Source organism: Sturnira hondurensis, unplaced genomic scaffold (assembly GCF_014824575.4).
Source record: "Sturnira hondurensis isolate 20B ecotype Veracruz unplaced genomic scaffold, ASM1482457v3 Scaffold0015596, whole genome shotgun sequence".
In the NCBI taxonomy this organism is placed as follows: Eukaryota; Metazoa; Chordata; class Mammalia; order Chiroptera; family Phyllostomidae; genus Sturnira; species Sturnira hondurensis.
The window spans coordinates 16,822,317-16,840,137 of NW_028088227.1; the positions used below are offsets into that span (position 1 = coordinate 16,822,317).

The 17,821-nt window shown below is 37.9% G+C and overlaps 1 protein-coding gene across 2 annotated transcripts in view; it reads right to left on the bottom strand.

Annotated features, from left to right (window-relative positions):
- Window positions 1–17,821, bottom strand: part of FRK (fyn related Src family tyrosine kinase) — a 91,185-nt gene that overhangs the window by 33,733 nt on the left and 39,631 nt on the right. For both annotated transcript variants that reach the window (XM_037065079.1, XM_037065081.1), the window contains exon 2: window positions 11,773–11,894. In XM_037065079.1, coding sequence (XP_036920974.1) covers window positions 11,773–11,894 — 122 coding nt within the window. The remainder of the gene's footprint in view (window positions 1–11,772; window positions 11,895–17,821) is intronic.

The following is a 17,821-nucleotide window of genomic DNA, read 5'->3' on the forward strand; positions in this document are numbered from 1 at the left end:
TGGGATGCTGATAGTTATAAAGTAGCTAATATGCATATATCACTTTAAATACATAGTTTAAAATTAGATACTGATTTATTAAATTGAACTGTATTTATTTCATTCACTTTTTACATAATAAACACATTTTATGTAACTGTCACCACATAGAAACCACATACATAAATCATTAAGAAAATTTAAATCTTGGTCAATTTTTTGACATTAATCAAGTAAAATTACCACCCATCGGGTGTGTTTTCATTAGTAGAACAAGTTGCTAGAAAGATTTTAAAATTATAAACTTGTTTTCAACTAAAAACCAGATATTCTTCCCTTTCCTCTAAGTTAATGGCTCATGAAAACTGAACACAAAACAAAGACGTCCTGTGTTGTTCACATGGTGGCATGTTGCTTCCTGTCCTGCCCCAAGAGGTTAAAGCGTCCCTGGTGGCCAGAAGCTGTAAAGGGCGGGAAGCAGTCAGTTGAAGCCAGCAGGAGTTTTGATTATAAAACAAAGGTACATATATGTGGCATTTACCACTGAAAGCACATCCCTATTTGTACAAACATCATATGAAATATGTCACTTAGGCTTAATTTTACGGTATTTTTTAAAGATTATATTTATTTTTTTAGAGAGGAGAAGGAAAGGAGAAAGAGAGGGACAAAAACATCAACTTGTGGTTGCCTCCCGTGCACCCCACACTGGGGACCTGGCTCACAACCCAGGCATATGCCCTGACTGGGAATCGAACTGGCGACCCCTTGGGTCTCAGGCTGGCACTCAATCCACTGAGCCACACCAGGCAGGGCATTTTACAGTATTTTTTCAATAACACATTTTTCCGCTTAGAGTAATGAAAAGAAAGTGCTTAGGCAATTAAAAAATGAGGCGGCCTTGAGATGAAAACACGTATTTATCATTTCCCTGCAGTACAAACTGGACCAAACTGTGCAGGTCACTGAAAAGGAGGAAGAATTGGAAGGACTGTGGGTCGCTGACTTTCATTTCCAGGGAAAATCTTGTTCAGTCAAAAACTCAACCCCATGCTGCCTCAATGTTCTTCCTTCTTCATTCTGCTTCCTTCTGTCTTCCATTGCTCCCCTCTTTTTTTAACCCTATCCTTTCTTTTTCCAGTTTGAAATCATTAAATTTATGTTATCTGGACTCAAGATCTCAAGAGACCTGGGCTCAGATCTCAGCTCTGTCACTCACTGTCTTGCTGTTCAAAAATATAATATAGCCCACACTGGATTTATCAAGATCACAGTTATAGTATTTCCAACCTAGTGCCCTGTTAGTTATTCAAGCATATTAGTGGTAATGGATGAACAATTTACAGATCTCCATTCTATTGGTTAAAAGGTTCCAAAGTCCATCACAGAAAATAATTCTTCATTTTTAATATAAGGAGCATTGTTTGCTTTTTTGAAGTAAAAACGGTTCTTAAGAACAGGCATTATCTAAGCAGAAAAGTACTATTTCTGCTCATAAAAAGTACTATTTCATTCACATTATTTCCATTTATTCTTACCCATTATTACTTATAGAGTTGTCTGTGCTCTCATTTTTCTGTGATGCCTTCCCTTATTAATCTCTTACAGAAAATAATTGTTCTTTTATCTGAGGCCTTAAAGCACTTTGCTTTGGTGTTTTCTATGCGTAATAATCGAAGCCTGATAAAGTGTGAACTAGTTAGTTCTTTGCACAATTTTGCCACATGGCAAACACAACCAAACATTCTGTGATGAACGGGTGACCAAACCAACTAATGAAAAAATGAATGGTCAAAAAGTAGTTCAAAGTATTCTTCCCAATATTTTTGAAAATTTTTCTATATAAAGACAAGATGAGGTGAGAAAAAAATCAGTACCATACTATCGAAACAATTTAACTTTCAGTAAACAAATATGTATCAAAAATATTTTTCAACACTGTGCTCAATCCTAAGTACCTTGCTCAAAGAAAGTGAAAACAAAAGTTACAAGAAGGGAGGTGCAAGGCATGATCATGCAATAGCTGGTGTTCATCCTGCAAGAAGCATAGTGTGACTTAAGGGAGAATGAATGGTTAGGCTAGAAAACGGGTTTCAGCAACATTATGAAGGGCTGAAATGTCCAAGTAGGTAAGAATGTATGTGGTCCGCAAAGGGAAGTTATTAAAGTGTTTTGACTCTTCTAGATGAGGGAGGGAGGTGGGCTAAGCAGGGGAGAACAATGGGGGGGAAACGAGGACAACTGTAGTTGAACAACAATAAAAAAATGTTTGAAGAGGTTAATGAGCTACAATGAACAAATGCAATGCATAATCCTTTATTGTATCAAAAAGCAAAGAAAAAATAAAGAGCAAGATTTGAGTATGTACTGTATAGCAGACAGTATTATTGTATCTGTGAAATTTCTTGGGTGTAATAATGGTATTATGATAATGTAGGAGAGTGTCCTTATCTGTGGAACCTACATACTAATACAAAGTTTTTAAAGGTGAAGTGACATGGTATCTGCAATTAATATATATGTATGTCTGTATAGAGAGATATACAGATATATGAATGATGGAGAGAGAAAATAAATGTCAGTGTTAACCTTTGGTTAATTTAGGTAAAGGTATACAGTTAACTTTTCAACTTTATCGATAAAATTAGGGGAGAAAAAAAGAAAGATTCTCTAAATGTTTATAGCTAGTTTTAATATTTAATGGTGCAGAAAAGAATTCTGAGACCAACTCAATTCTCAGTCTTGGTAATTACTTCCTCCTAGATGCTCACAGAATTTTTCATTTATTCTTGATATTAAAGTATTTTGAAAAGATGGCTTCGGTATGCATGTGTCGATTTGTTATGCTTGTAACAACTTTGAGAACTTTTAGTCTGCCAGCACAGATTTCTTTTTTAAACTCGGGAATTTTTCTTCTATAATGTATATAACTGTAGGTTATATTTATAACCTTAATTAATTGCATTTAATTATTGTAGTAAATTTCAAAGAAATGTCCCCTGTTGGTGCACTATCAGCCCTCACGAATTTTCATCTATTTTTCTTTACTCCCCGAGTGCATCTCAAATTTCTTCCTTACATCCTGCAATAACAATTTTGTTGTTTGCTCTCTCCCACATATTGCCTTTCATGCTGTTTTTATGCCTAGTTTCAGATTTATGTTTTCTTGTATTTTATAATTTCAAATTAAATGCTTTTAAATTTTTCATCTGTTCCTTTTAGTGAATATGGCTCAAAAGTATGAAATTTCCCTGCACGTACAGATTATTATCATCTCTTATACTATTTCTCTTATACTATTATTTTTCCCAAACCCTGTTTTACAGGGGGAAAAATGGTTCTTTAATCAACTGTCTTAGGAAACTCTGGGTTGAAAAGTTAATTTTTTACCCCTGGAAGACTTCTGAGACTTCGATGTGCCTCGTCAAGTCAGGATAAAGAGAATTAATACGAGGTGTTCTTCAAATGCATTCAACTTCTGAACCTTCTGTTCTATGAAATACTTCAGCTTATCAAAGAATTTATGTTATAGAACAGTGATTTGCAATGAGTGTGCTGCAAGAATTTCTAAAATATAAATTTCAAATATAATATCTGACTGTTTAGTCTTGGGCACTGGCCTCTTTTCCCTTAGATAGTCAAATTAAAAATATGACAACAGCCAGCACAATAATCGTTCAATGTGAATAAACCAAAATTCTACCTGTCTTTTTCATATCAGCAAAAGATATATTTTTTGGCGTGCAGCAGAATCTAGTAATCAGTTTACACGCCCATGAGATGAAAACAAGGTTGACAATCACTGTTCTAGTATGTAACTTGGAAAATTTTGTCATTGTGTACTCGGAGTTCCCATGGCTTTCCTTTTTTCCCCCATCATACTCATCACTAAAAGAAAAGGAACTTGGCCTTTAGGAAAGAAACACACGCACTGTCCTCCTCGCCCCCCTCACCCCATCCACCTGGTCGGAACACGTTTCCCTCTCACACTCACACCAGGCCTCGAAGCCTGCTGCCAGTCAGTGTCCGTCCGCTGCTCGCCTGGAGGAAGGGCGGACTTGTGGTCTGCTGGATTGCCTGCTCGCGGTAAGAAACAGAATTCAGTCCTTGGGAATTGCTAGGGACTCAATGTTTGTTTTTCCCTCAAATTCATGTGTTGAAGCCCTAACCTCTAATGTAATGGTCTAGGAAGTGGGCCTTTGGAAGGTAATTAGGGTTAGAAGACATCAGGCATGTGGAATCCTCATGATTTTATCAGTGCTCTTAGAAGAAGAGGAGAAGACCAGATCTGTCTCTCTTTCTCTCTCTCTCTCTGTCTCTCTCTCAAAATATGTCATGAATTACAAAGTGGTAGCAATTTCACCAACCTCCACAGGACTTATCAATATATTTTATATCTGGAATTGCTTATTATTATAAAGTTACATTCAAAGGGCAACAATATGTATCTCTTTTTGCTATGCTTTCCTCCAAATAGCTCAAATTACTCACGCAGAGAGATTTTTTAAATAAGTAAAACAAATTAAGCAAAACCAAAAGAGAAAATTCAGGTAAGTAGATTTCGCTTGCAGACAAGTGAAAGAAGAAAAAAATCAGACTGCAAACCTCCTAAAAAATGTTATGGCCTCTAGAAGTACAAGTCACGGATTCGCAGTGAGGCAGAGGGTTTTTCCACGAGGCAGCGCCCAAAAGAAAATGGGGTTTTGCCTGTGCGTCCATGTGTGTGCAGACACAAACACAGTTTATTATGTACTATGTAATAAACTGTTAATTTAGCTCTATAGAGTATTTAAAACATATGCAATGTAATTTATCAGTAGTATTATTAAGAAAAGACAGAAAATAACACAATTCATGAAATAGTCCACTTGCTATTATAGATGATGATATTTATAATTAAGCTGAGCCATCCAAATTATGACTTTAATTAAAAGGCATTTTGTATGATGGCACCAACATGTTTAAAATTTAATACATTTTATATGAGATATTAGAGTTATTAACATAAAAAGTTCTTTGTAGCATGTGCACTTTGTAGAAAGCAAAACATTTATAACCAATATAAAAATGCTCCTAGAATCCATAAAAGTCTCACTGCATAAATTCAGGGAACAATTTTTTCCAGCCATTTAATATTTGCCCCTACTTGGGATATACAATCATATTCACATTCATGGTTAATACTAATAGAGTTACTGACACACTCTTGTGGCCACTAGGTCCACACTAATTTTGAATGAAGAATGAATGAGTTGCTAAGGGTACTGATAATGAAGCAAACAACCTTTTGCCATCAAACCACTCTCAGATTAGAATGCGTCAACAGACCTAAAAGTTTAGAAGCAATAATGGCATCTCAGTGGTCGGTGGAGAGTAAGTTTGGGGCTGAACACGGTGCCAGGCAGACAAAAGATACAGAGCCACACCGCCAGTGATAATCTTTTCCAATCTTGCCTGCCCTACAGAAGTTTTATTATCTGGATACAACTAGCCGTTCAAGGCGAGAAACTGTCCCTCGAAAACAGGTCTGAAACACAGCAAATAGGAGAATGACATGGTCTGGACTTCAGAGGTTTGGGGAAGTGATGGTGGTCTTACCTTTGTTCCTGATAGAATACAGGGTAAAGAGGTGCGTAAGCATCTGCCATCATTATAAACTTCACTGGAAACCAGGGAGACAGGGAAGAAGCAGGAACAGAAGCCATAAAAGAATCTTTGCTCGAGAAGTTAAAACCTAGTTTGAGAAGTACATTTTTGCCTATGTTGAAAGAGTTACTCATAAATATAAATGAATCTTTGAATGTGTAAGTTCAGCCTGAAGGGCACACACAAGGTCAGCGTGAAATGGTATACATCTTTCCCAGTGAAGCTACTGTTGTCCTCATTACTTCTTTAATTGCTTTCAGAATTAATTTATAAGACAGGCAGAAATGCTTACAAAGTATTAAAATACACGGTGTCGCTCAGGTTAATCATTTAGATTATTCAAAAAGTTGCTTCAAATAATTCTAGCCATTTTCAAGTATCTTTAATGAACACATAATTGCCCCGGCCAAAGGCCTTTAAAATACAGTGATATCTTTTCTATAAAGATACATATACCATTTGTGCAATACTTTGAGCACTGGCAACACTGAAGAATAAGACACATATTTAGTCCTAAAAATTCCAGTATACTTATTGAAAAATGAAATTATGTCACCACAGAAGCATATTTCATATCCTTAAGAAGGGACTTCACAGCAGCCACCAAGTGTTATAAAAGTCCTGCATATTCCATGAGATCTTCATGTTCATTGTAATGGAAATTTATCATAGTAAATACTCTGTTGAAAACCAGCAGAAACAAGTCAAAAACATGATAATGCTATTTGTACGTTCACCTGCAATTGCCCCAGACCCCTCTGAGCTTCTTTCCTTTGCTCCTCTCTTCTCTCTCCCTGTACATCGACCCCTTCTGTATACCTTGTCTTGATAAAGTCACCACTCTGCCCCCGGCACTCAAATCAGAGATCTGAGAGCCAGTTCTAGATTCTGCATTCTCCCTTATTTTGCCCCGTTTATGATCAGCTACCAATTCCTGTTTGTACATATCTTCTAAATATTCTTCATTTCCATTCTCGACTCCCTACTTGTCATACCTCTCCCCTGGGTCAGGCCACCATCTGTGGAGATGAGCAGGAAGGTCTAGTAATAAACCCCGGGAGCTTTCCCTGGGCCCACTGGGACTGTCCTACCATCACCCCCTATGCCCAGCAAGAGGACCTGCACCTGAATTCAACTTCCCACAGACCCCATGGTTTCCTCTTCCATGAAAGAGGAGCATTAAGTTCCCACCATGCCCAAGCCCATTGGTGCTGGGGTTTCCAAACAACCCTGCAATTAATTGATATCCAAACTCACTCTACTTTGCACCAAAGCAAACACTTTCATTCCTACTCCTAGGGCCACACCCACACTTGCCTCATAAAAGACAGGAGAGCAACCCAGGGGCTTGTGGCTTCTGGAGACATCTTGTGCTGGAGCCCAGCGCTAAGGCAGCCCGGGGAGCTTGGGTTCCATTGCCCTTCTCTGCAGAATGCTGACGAACTCCACTGTCTCACACTTGTGATTTTGCACAGCAGCAAGTGATGTCACTGCCTTTGTCTCTCTCACTCCTCCTCAGACTATTCTCTATAAATCTCTCGCCATGCTAGCAAAGGTCAGACCAGGTCACTTTCTGCCTAAGACTTCCTTCTATAGAGTAAGGGCCAAATTCCTTAGCGTAACATGCAAGGCCCTGAGCAGTCTACACACACCTGCACACACACACACACTATCCTCCACCCTTTGCTCCATCGAACACCAGACACGTTCACAATGCTGTGCCCTTGCCTTGCCAGGACCAATCTTCCCACACGGCTAATTTGTGACACAAATTGACACAGAACCCAAATGCTCTGTCCTCTGTGAAACCTTCCTGACTCCCCTGGGGCACTTGGCCCCTGACCTCTCTTATCTTACATCAAGACACTGAATTGTAATATAACCCTCCTGCAGACTGAGCTCAGGGCCTGGGGCCTGTTGTCTTTGCTGCTCTTCACCCAGCAAAGGTCTAGCACACAGTAGGCACCTTGAGTGTCTGTTGAAGAAATAAACAAATATAGAAATAAATGATCTCCACTCCTAGATGAATCACACTGAATATTGCTGATGAGCTTTTATGCCTCATGTGCTCAATGTAGTGATTTTTCAGTCAGAGTCAGTCTGTGATGACTTGCTTTTGAGAGGATTTCCCTGAATGGGAATGAATCTGCAGAGTTGTCTAAAGTAAACTTACAATGTGCAATGTGGAATCTCTTCTGAAAAACTCACCTACAGCTCAGTTCTAGTCCTCCGAGTGCATTTTCCTTAAAATGTACTTTAAACAATAGTACAAGTGCTTATGGGATACCAAACATTGAATTAATATTAGTGATAAAAACAATAATAGTTTTCTTTAAATGAATTGATTGAAGTCAAGAAATAGCCAAACTAGTTCACATGCAGTCAGAATTTTATATTTTTCTTCAGAAAAACAATTCGCTACCAATGACAAATAACAGTAGGGCCACTAAAACTACCTGTCACCCATCTAATGAAGACAGATTCTCCAGCTGCCACATATAATATATGTGACATCCAAAAGCGCCTCTGTAATTCACAGCTAATTAGTGTCTTGCCGTTATGAGAGGTGTCACGGCCCTCACTCTCTTCCCAGATCTACTCAGACCTCACAAGAGCCCACAGCCAGGCAAGGACCCACAACAAGCCAATTAGCACCCACTCCAGCTTTGAGCTGCTGCTTCTGGAGTGCCCCCTCCCCACCACCCCGCCTCAGTAAATCATAAGCTTGTTTCTGACAGCTGCAAGCCACAGCCGTCCAAGGAACAAAGACAATGCTTCTAAGGAAACTCACGTGGGAAAGAGGCAGAGATAGAAAGGAGATATTATTCGCCTGTCTTGAGCAGCATGGCAGTCAGCAAAACTGAAGACCATCCATCAATCTGACTGATTAAGGAAGAAACTGCCCCACGAAACAAATCCATGAGTGGTCTGTCTGAAGATCCTCCGTGGTAATCAACAGTCAGCCATTAGATTGTTTGTTTGTTCATTTTAATGTAGATATACTGAAGACCATTTTCTTTCCATTTTCCTCATGTATAGCCCTCCTTCTGGCTAATAAGAGAACTTTCCTTTCAGTATAGCATAACGGTCTGCATTTACTTTGTCCCCCTGTGAATACACAGCGATCAGATAATTTGTTTGAAACACTCTAAATTGTGTGACTTATTGAAAAAGAATCTGTAATGATATGCTGATCTCCAAGTAGGGCCTACAAAGCTCACTAAATCCGTAAGCAAGCGCTAGAGGATTCTCAGCACCTAACAGCCAACACCGTTGTCATTTGGTCTAAGCCTATAAAGCTGTTTTGTGCCACAGCATTCTACTTAGACAATTTTCAGAACAGCCAAGTATTAGCTTGAGTATTACTCAAAGATGTGACTCAGCTAATTTCACTTTTAGTTTGTTTTTCTCATGATGATGTTATTATTCTATACTTTAATGCTAATCTAAAAGATTTAATCTAGCTTCTGGCTAGATAATGACTACCTCATTTGACATGTAAATACTGGCAAAGGCAAATAAACAAACATGGATGCATTAACGTCTCTAAGGAATTATCCTGCAGCTCTTCTTATCATTAGACATAGAAATTTCAAAACAATTTCTCTTTCTTTTTCTAAATATAGTATTCTCGTGGAAACTCTTCAAATACTTATCTTCAAGGATATGCATTGCATCTTATTTTATAACAGCAATATAACTGAAAATAATGAAAATGCACAAAATATGAAAGTGGTTAAATAAATGATGACCCTCCCAAACGTGGAAAGTAATGTGACTTCTAAAAATAATGATGTAAAAATATTGAATAATGTGAAAAATGTTCACAGGATACTGAGATACAAGGAAAATGAAGCCTAGAGCCACGTCACATACACCCACTCACACATACCAATGCATATAGATTGGCATATACATGTAGGTACACACGCGTATGCCTATATGAGGGGGGACAAAAAATAAAACCAGAATTATCTTCTGGAGGGCAGGTCCTTTGCAGTACAGGCTTCCCCTGCTAGGTGAGTGTTCAAGGACCCATCTGTATTGTTGTTCCAGCTGGCATTGTTGTGAGAGGCTGCATTCGGCTTCAGTGACTTTTTTTGAAGACTCTTTCAACGCATTTGCCAATTTCACGATGGGTGATTTACAAGCGCACCTGCCCGTAGCATGAGGAGTGTTCATCAGTTTGCTGACCAAAACCAGCATGACCCCTGTGCCCCCCACTCCCTTTTCACCTGATCTTACCCCAAGTGACATTTTTTTGTTTTCCCGGATGAAAAAAACTCCTGAAAGGGAAATGTTTTGCTGATGTGGAAGAGGTGAAACAAAAAAAGGGTAGAAGTACTCAAAGACATCAAAATCAACAAGTTCCAACCCCATTTTCAAGAGAAAAAAATGTCTCAACAGGTGTACTGAATCAAATGGAGAGTACTTTGAAGGTGGCCGACATTTAAACATGTAAGAATAAATACATATTTTTATAAATAAATTCCAGGGGTTTGGGGGTCCCCCCTCACTCATATGCACATACACATCTGTTTATATTTTTATTTATAGTATTATCTCAATTTTGTTTTCTGTATGTGTGTTTTTCTGTGTGTGTATTTAAATTAATATATTTAAAGAAGCATAGAAAAAACCTTGCCAGAAAGGCAGTTTAGTGTTTAAAATATATCTTCAGAAAGTTTTATTGTAAATTATTCTTCTTTGAGCTTTCTGTTTCAATAAAAATGATTATATTACTCTCATAGTCAGAAAAAATCTATTATACATAATAAACTGTTCACTTACATCACCTGGATGTATACAGGTGTGGACCAGTGTGAAGGCCCCGCCTGTTTGGGTCAGTTCTTCGTACCTAATGCCCATAACATATATGAGCCATTAAAAATTTTATCACCCTGGGAATTCCAAAATTAGAAAGGTCAGTGTCACATCACAATTGGGAAGGTTTCAAGAGTGGTAATTAGAGAACACCATTTTGTAACTGGGTAGGGGTGGAGCTACATCCACAAGATTCTGTAACACCATGGTGACTAGGTGTCAGAATAGGCAGGAACTGAAAGACAAAACCTGGAAAACCTGCCTCAATACTATTGCCTTTAATTCCCTCCAGCTCCCATCTACCTGCCCTGATATTTGGGACCATCAGATATAGAAGAAAATAGATACCAAACACACCACCTGGCCTTGGTTCAGGTCAGATCAAAGTTCCCAGTACTCGTGGGCTCAGGACCAGGTTCCATACTGTGCCGCGCAGGCGTCCTCACTTCTGGCTCAGAGAGCCAGGCAGACACAACAAGGTGTGTGGGCATGGTGTTCAATAAACTTTTGTTACAGGGCAACAGGGATAGGGGAAGGCAAAAATCTCTTCCCCCAAAAGGCTTGCATCTGGTTGGTGAAGCAAAATAGATGCTTCAAAGGGAATAACAACACAAATGATTAGACAATACAGAGGTCAGAGAAGGGTGAGGAAAAAGTCTCACAGGAGAGATGGACTGGAGCCGTTCTTAAGAGAGGCCATTCTGCAGCATCGGGACACACACCAAGAAGCACAGATTCTTGAAAGCAGAGACATGCATGTGCCTGTCACTCTTAAAGATAATTGTCAGGACTTCTGTGCTTCCTTCCTAGAGCCCTGTAAATTAAACATGTCCTTGACTCTTAGCTGAAAAACTACATTTGACAAAATGTTAGTAAGTCATGGAGTTAATCAAATGCATTTGCATTCAGCATTTCAATTCATTTTCTATTTACCAGACAAAGACAAATGAAGTGCAAAAAAAAATGTATTATGGCCAGGCCAATTTTGACAAGAGTATAGTTTTTGCTTCTTCCTTATTATTTCCCTGGAGGAATTGGATCCTTGATAATGCAAGTGAGAAAAATGCAGCCAGATCCATATGTTTTTTATTTCAAATCTAGAGTGCACGTTATTTGAAACTGTTCATAGAGATTTCTAGCCATAGATATACATTCCAGGCTAATTTTTATATTACTCTGGAGTAGCTCAATATATGTGATTTGGTGCTATTGTGAAAAATAAGAAAAAAGGCAAGTTTAAAATTAACATGTCCAATTCACACAGTAGGTTCGTAACTATAGAAATCAAACCCATGATTAAATCATACAAAACAATGCCCCTACCTGAAAGGGCGAAATCTCCTTTCTGGCTTTCACTTTCTCTGATTAGAAAGGCACCTGTCTGATTTTCTGAATATAATAGTTGCTTTTCTGCATCTGCTCTCTTGATTGCTCCAAAGAACCACCTAAAAAGAGGAAGATGTAAACTTTAATTAACCAATCAACATTCATTTTTTAAGAAACAGGAAGCGTGACAAGAAAGAATGCTAACATAGAAATGTTTGATCATCTCTAGTGAAACAGCTATAGGTATACATGCTTTTGAAACTTAAGATGACTTTTCAGAATGTTTGTAACCCCCACAGAAGCGTCTTTTAAAACGTTGCAGACAAGAAGTTCGGTTGCTTGCTGGCTCCCACATCCTCCTCACACCTGCATTGTCTCCGAGCCCTGAGGAAGGTCCTCAGCCCTTTCATCCTATCAAAGCCTCTGGGTGGGTCCACCCCATAAATGTGGCACATTTCATTACTTCGAAGTTACTCACCATCACCATCCAACCACCCTCTACCTCACCCAACCCCTCCTGGGTATTAGGAGGCAAAGATTCCAATCAAAGGATTCATACATTTTTCTTTAAAGTGTGAGCAATTGAAAATGTAGTACTCTAGACACGAATTCATTTATTTCCTCCCCCCACCATAATGTGATATGATTTTGCATATTTAGGGGGAACTTATTAACATACAGGAAACTTTCATGCATGGAGAGATTATGTGAAAAAGCTGCTTTTGCCAAGGAAGTATTTTCTTAGTCCCACCTCCACTTCTTATCTTCACCCTCTTATCCTTTCAGGCAATAAGTAAACATTCCAGAAATACGAGTCAGATACTGAACACACAGTTTCGAGAATGGGATTAAGTCACACCAACAAATGACTATGACTATTTTAATGTCACAGCCAGTCTGAAATGCATATGGAGTCAGTAGGCACCCGTGTAATAAATAAGGGGGAGCTGAGAAAGTGCCCTCTCACCAACAAGTCCCCACTACAGGGTCATAATGTTGATCTTTCTCAGTAAAGGTTTCAGGTAAAACACTGATCTTTCACCTTTAAAAATGTCAACTCCTCAAGAAAGGAAATGCTGACTTGAAGGAAGAAATACAAGCTGGGTGAGAATTGCAGGCTGGAAGGGGAACTATAGGCCACCAAAAATGGTTCCAATTGGTTTGGCAGGTCTTGAGTATTGAGAAATATGAGTGATGTAGTTAGAAGGAGGGAAAAGGAATTAAAAATAAAAAGAAACATTAAATATAAATACTACCATCTAACAAATGCATGGTGTTTCTTTACCACTTCCTCAATTACTAAATTGCAAATCACGTAGTAACTGTTTCAGTGAGGATATGCCAGGTTATGTTGGAATAGTAATAACTCCAAAACTCTTGGTGGTTTAAGACAACCAAGATTTGTTTTACACTCAACTACATGTCCTCAGGGTTTGGCTCCACATCCATGTCTGTGTTTACAGAGACTTTGCATTTCCACAGGCCCATGATTGCCAGGGCAGGATTGGAAAAGGTGGCAAATCCCCTACTGGTTCCTGGAACTTCAATTTAAAGCTTCTATTCAGGAAAGAACTCACTGACAAGAAAGTCTAATCTCTGGTCATGCTAAATACAAGGAATCGAAAGTGCAATCCCACTACTTTCTGTAAGTCAGAGAACGAGAAAGAGTTGGCGGGCTACACTGACTACTACATTGGTCAACCTCAGGGGCCAAATTTATGCCCGTGGACCATTGTTTGCCCAACTGAAATTTTGAAAGGCCTGGAAGCATTCTGAGGACGATCATGTAGGGAACTCACGGGAAAGTAGAAATGCATGTTTTCTACCACTGCAAAATAGGTCAACAGAATATTGGAACATGACAAAAATTTCACACAGACTCAAGCATATAAATTAGTGATGAAAGGATTAATTATTCAATAAATGGTGCTGGTACTATTAATAATCCACAAGAATCCATAAATCCATGCTACCTACACTATACACAATGATTCTATACAGATTAAAGACCTAATAAAAAGTGCAAACATTTAAAACTCTGACAACACTGGACTAAGAAAGTTTTCTTAGAAAATGCAAAAAGAAAAAGACATACAAATTTTAAAGGAAAAGATTGATAATGTTCAGTACACCACAATTAAAAACTTCTACAACAACAATATTACTATGAAATAAAACTAAAATATAAGTCACAGACCTGAAAAAATTTTTCAAAATATATAACCAAAATAATATTAATTTTCAGATTATATAAAGACATGCAAACAATAAGAAAAAGACAATACATTGTAAAAACTGGCATAGGATATGTTTGACAGTTCACAGAAGAGGAAAACCCAATAACTAATTTTTAAAACAAGAAAGAAAGCACAGCTTCTCTCTGTGTTGATAGTTAGAAGTATTAGGTATGTTAAGAATTAAAAACAATAAAATATAACAACATTCTTCAGGCTGACAAAATTAAAAACTCACATCCTAAAAATTAAAAACTCTCAATCAGTTATTAGGAAAATTGAAAAAAGAACCTTAATACAATGCCAGTGGCAATATAATTAGGCATAAGTAGCTCAGAGACCAATTTGTCAATCTCTAGTAAAGGTGAATATTTGTATAAGATTCAATTTCCTTCCTAGACCATATGTTAAAATATATGCTGTATATGCTACAAGAACATTCACTGAATAATTGTAGCATTAAAAATTTGAAAATGACTTAGATGTCCATAATAGGAAAATAGATAAATTTACTCATAGATCAAATGGAATACTATGCATCGGTTAAAAATAAATTGTTGAAAGGCAAAAAGAAGTTGAATAACACACTGTAATGCATTTTTGTCAAGTTTATGCAAACATATAAAAACACTACATATTTTTGTGAGTGCACACATACTTAGTGAAAGGTAAATGAATAGTTAAAACACACAGGCATTTTTTTTTAGACTTCATTTCCAGAAATGGAAAGATTTCTTTATGCAAATGTTTCAAGCAAAGAAGCAACAGGGATTAAATATACTGATCAATTCCATGCATCTTCCTGATTCCAAGTACATTGAGTATGCATAAATAATAAGATGTTTGATCAAAATGTAAATATGTAAAACTTTATAAGAATTATAATTTATCTAGCAGAAGTATGATTATATCTCCTACAATTCATTATTCTCAAAATAAATACTCCATTATATGTTTTATGTACACACATTACATTTGTATTTTAGATACTACAAATGATGTATTTTCTCTGCCCAGTTTATGTACAAGCAAGCAGTTTTTGTAAATCAAATGATTAGAGATATAGTAATTTTACTCTTGACAGAGAGAAATACTATATTTTTTTAAAATCCTTTCTGACTCACCAATTCTTTAGCCTTGTATAATACGTTGATACAATGACTTTACAAGGTAAAGCACATCAGTATTGAATCCATGATAACAATACAGTGGATGTAAACATTTGACTGGATGCATCCGCTCACTCGACACCTGTAATTTTACTTGGCTGAGCTCCCATCAGAAAGTGAACATAAATAAAAACTTGCTTTCTCTCTGGATACAGTGACATTATAATGTCATCCTTCATATTCAAAGAAGACATAATTGCCACAGTTTGCACTCAGGAGAGCACCTGCTGCTCTAAGGACTAATGGGCTTGTTCCACGCTCTGCACATGTGAAAACTGGTCCTTATCTGTGGGTTGAGCCTCCGGCAGAACTGTCATTCTCTTCAATTCTGTCTTTGGACACCCTGCTGTCCCTATTCTGGGAGGGTGTGCACATCCCAGGTCTGGTTGTCCACCACAGCCATTTCCAACACCCTTGTAAAGCCATCGTTCTTGTCTGTGGTAAACAGCAAGTGCTGAGAAGGGCCAGGATGTCCTGGGAGGTTTGAAGTATGTAACTCCCAGACCTGGAGCATCAGCACCACACGGAGGAGACTGGTGAACTCTGAGGAAGGCGCCCTGCAATCCTGGTTTTCATAAAGGTCCAGATGAAACTATATAAGTTGAGAACTGCTGATGTACAGAAGTAGTCAAGAAGTTAGAAATTTACACAAGATGGCTAAGAATAAGTTACAGTTTGGCACCTACATGTAAAAGTTTATCCAGTAAAATGACAGCATACATGCTCACATACACAAATCCTTACTGATACTGAATATGATATTTCAATGAAAATGATCATTATTGCTATGCCATATGTGCCAGGAAAGAGATCTTGTTTAAGAACCAAAAAAAAAAGAGGAGACCCAAAATAATCTACAACCTTGGAAAATACTTAATTACATGAAAACAGAGCAGGGAGTATGTGACTGAAGTCAAAGATTTGGTTTATTTTGCAAACATTCATCCACCATCTATTGTGTAGAAATTCCACAGCATGGACACAGAAGGAGCTACAAGACACACTGTTCAACAAAAAAGGGTTATGTGCAGGGTGATAGGACATCCTAGTTTTACTTCTATTTTAAAAGCCAACAAACTAAAAACTATACGTACTTATTTTTCTGGATCTTAGTGCGAGATGAGAAAAAGATGACAAAGGACTTTTACTTTTTACTTTACATTCTTTGTAATTTAGATATTTACAATAAAATATAGTTTTATATCATGTTACAAGTCACTTAAACATAAAAAAATAAAAGAAGTCAGGCGGGAATATTCTACAAAAATCTGTGTTTTAAAGATCTATCCTAGAAACTTTGGCAGTTCGAATTGACAGACACAAGGAAACTCTCAAAGGAAAATGGGGCAAGTGATTATAGATAATACACCGGGCAACACCTCAGAAGTAAAAGTATAATAATGGTTAAGAATTACCTATGGCACCTTTTGGAGGAAGTTGTTTTCACTTCCCTATCCCTGTATGTCCTCATGTGTTAGTAAGAATAAAAATAATTACCCTGTAGGCTTATTTTGAGGTTAAAAAATAAAATAAAATGTGTAATGTGCTTGATGCTCAGTAAATAGCACCTATTTGAAGATAATTAATTTAAGGGAGAAATTGTATACTTGGCTTGGATTTGAGGTCATGGTGGAACACAAGTGAATGTACATACACACGATCTCACTTCCCTTTGTATTGAAATTGAAATTTTTCCCCATGTGACCGGCCATTCTTGACTAGGATGTATTTCCACCAGGTGGCAGTAGACCATTTTACTAATCCAAAAGGCTAACAGAAACTTAGCATAACTTTTATTTTATAAAAAAGCCAAGATAAATCTTTTTTAAAAACAACAGAATGTATGCAGTGTTACCTACTATCAACATTTAAAGAGTATAGATATGGGTCAAAATGTAGAGAAATCAACATAACGTTGAGCCCTCCACTCACTGTCTGTCACCCACCATTTCGTCAGTATTATCTTCCCTGACCCTCTGGGCTCCAGGGAAAATTTCCGCCCTTACTGCTTGTTACTCGTAGTGGCGCTGCTTAAACTGGCCTACCCAGAATGCCTGCACTACTGGGTGACTTCCCTTCTATTTTGGCATGTAGTGTGTGCACTAGCTAATGCTGCATTTACTTTCTTTAAATTTTTAAACTATTCCCTGTGTGCACTTGAAGCTGGCAGCCCCCCTCAGCACCAAGACTCGGTCTGCTACAGGCCATGTAGCCTTTGGAGCAGTTAAATACTCACTGAGGAAATAATTAATACATTGTACCTCGATGTGGGCATTTCATAGAGGCTTTCGGTTTCTACTGAATGTTGAATGTTAGGTCAGATAGTGCCTACGTTTTCACGAGGTAGTGCTTGCCACACAGCTTGGAGTTTAAAGTGCTTGAGGGAGAAGGCTTCTCTGCTCCTTTCCAGTGGCAGCTCAGATTCCAAAGTTACTGGCCTCAGACCACAGATTCCAATGTAACCACTCTCCTCTCCCAAAGAGAACACTTGGTATAATGTAAAGATCATAAATGAAACTGACTTCTCTGTCCTCCAAAACACAAACACATCAGGGCTTGGCATGTGTAAATAATGTGTAATAAAGTGACAGTATCTCCCACAATCTCTGAACCAGCATTTGCAGTCACGCAGAAACCAGGAAG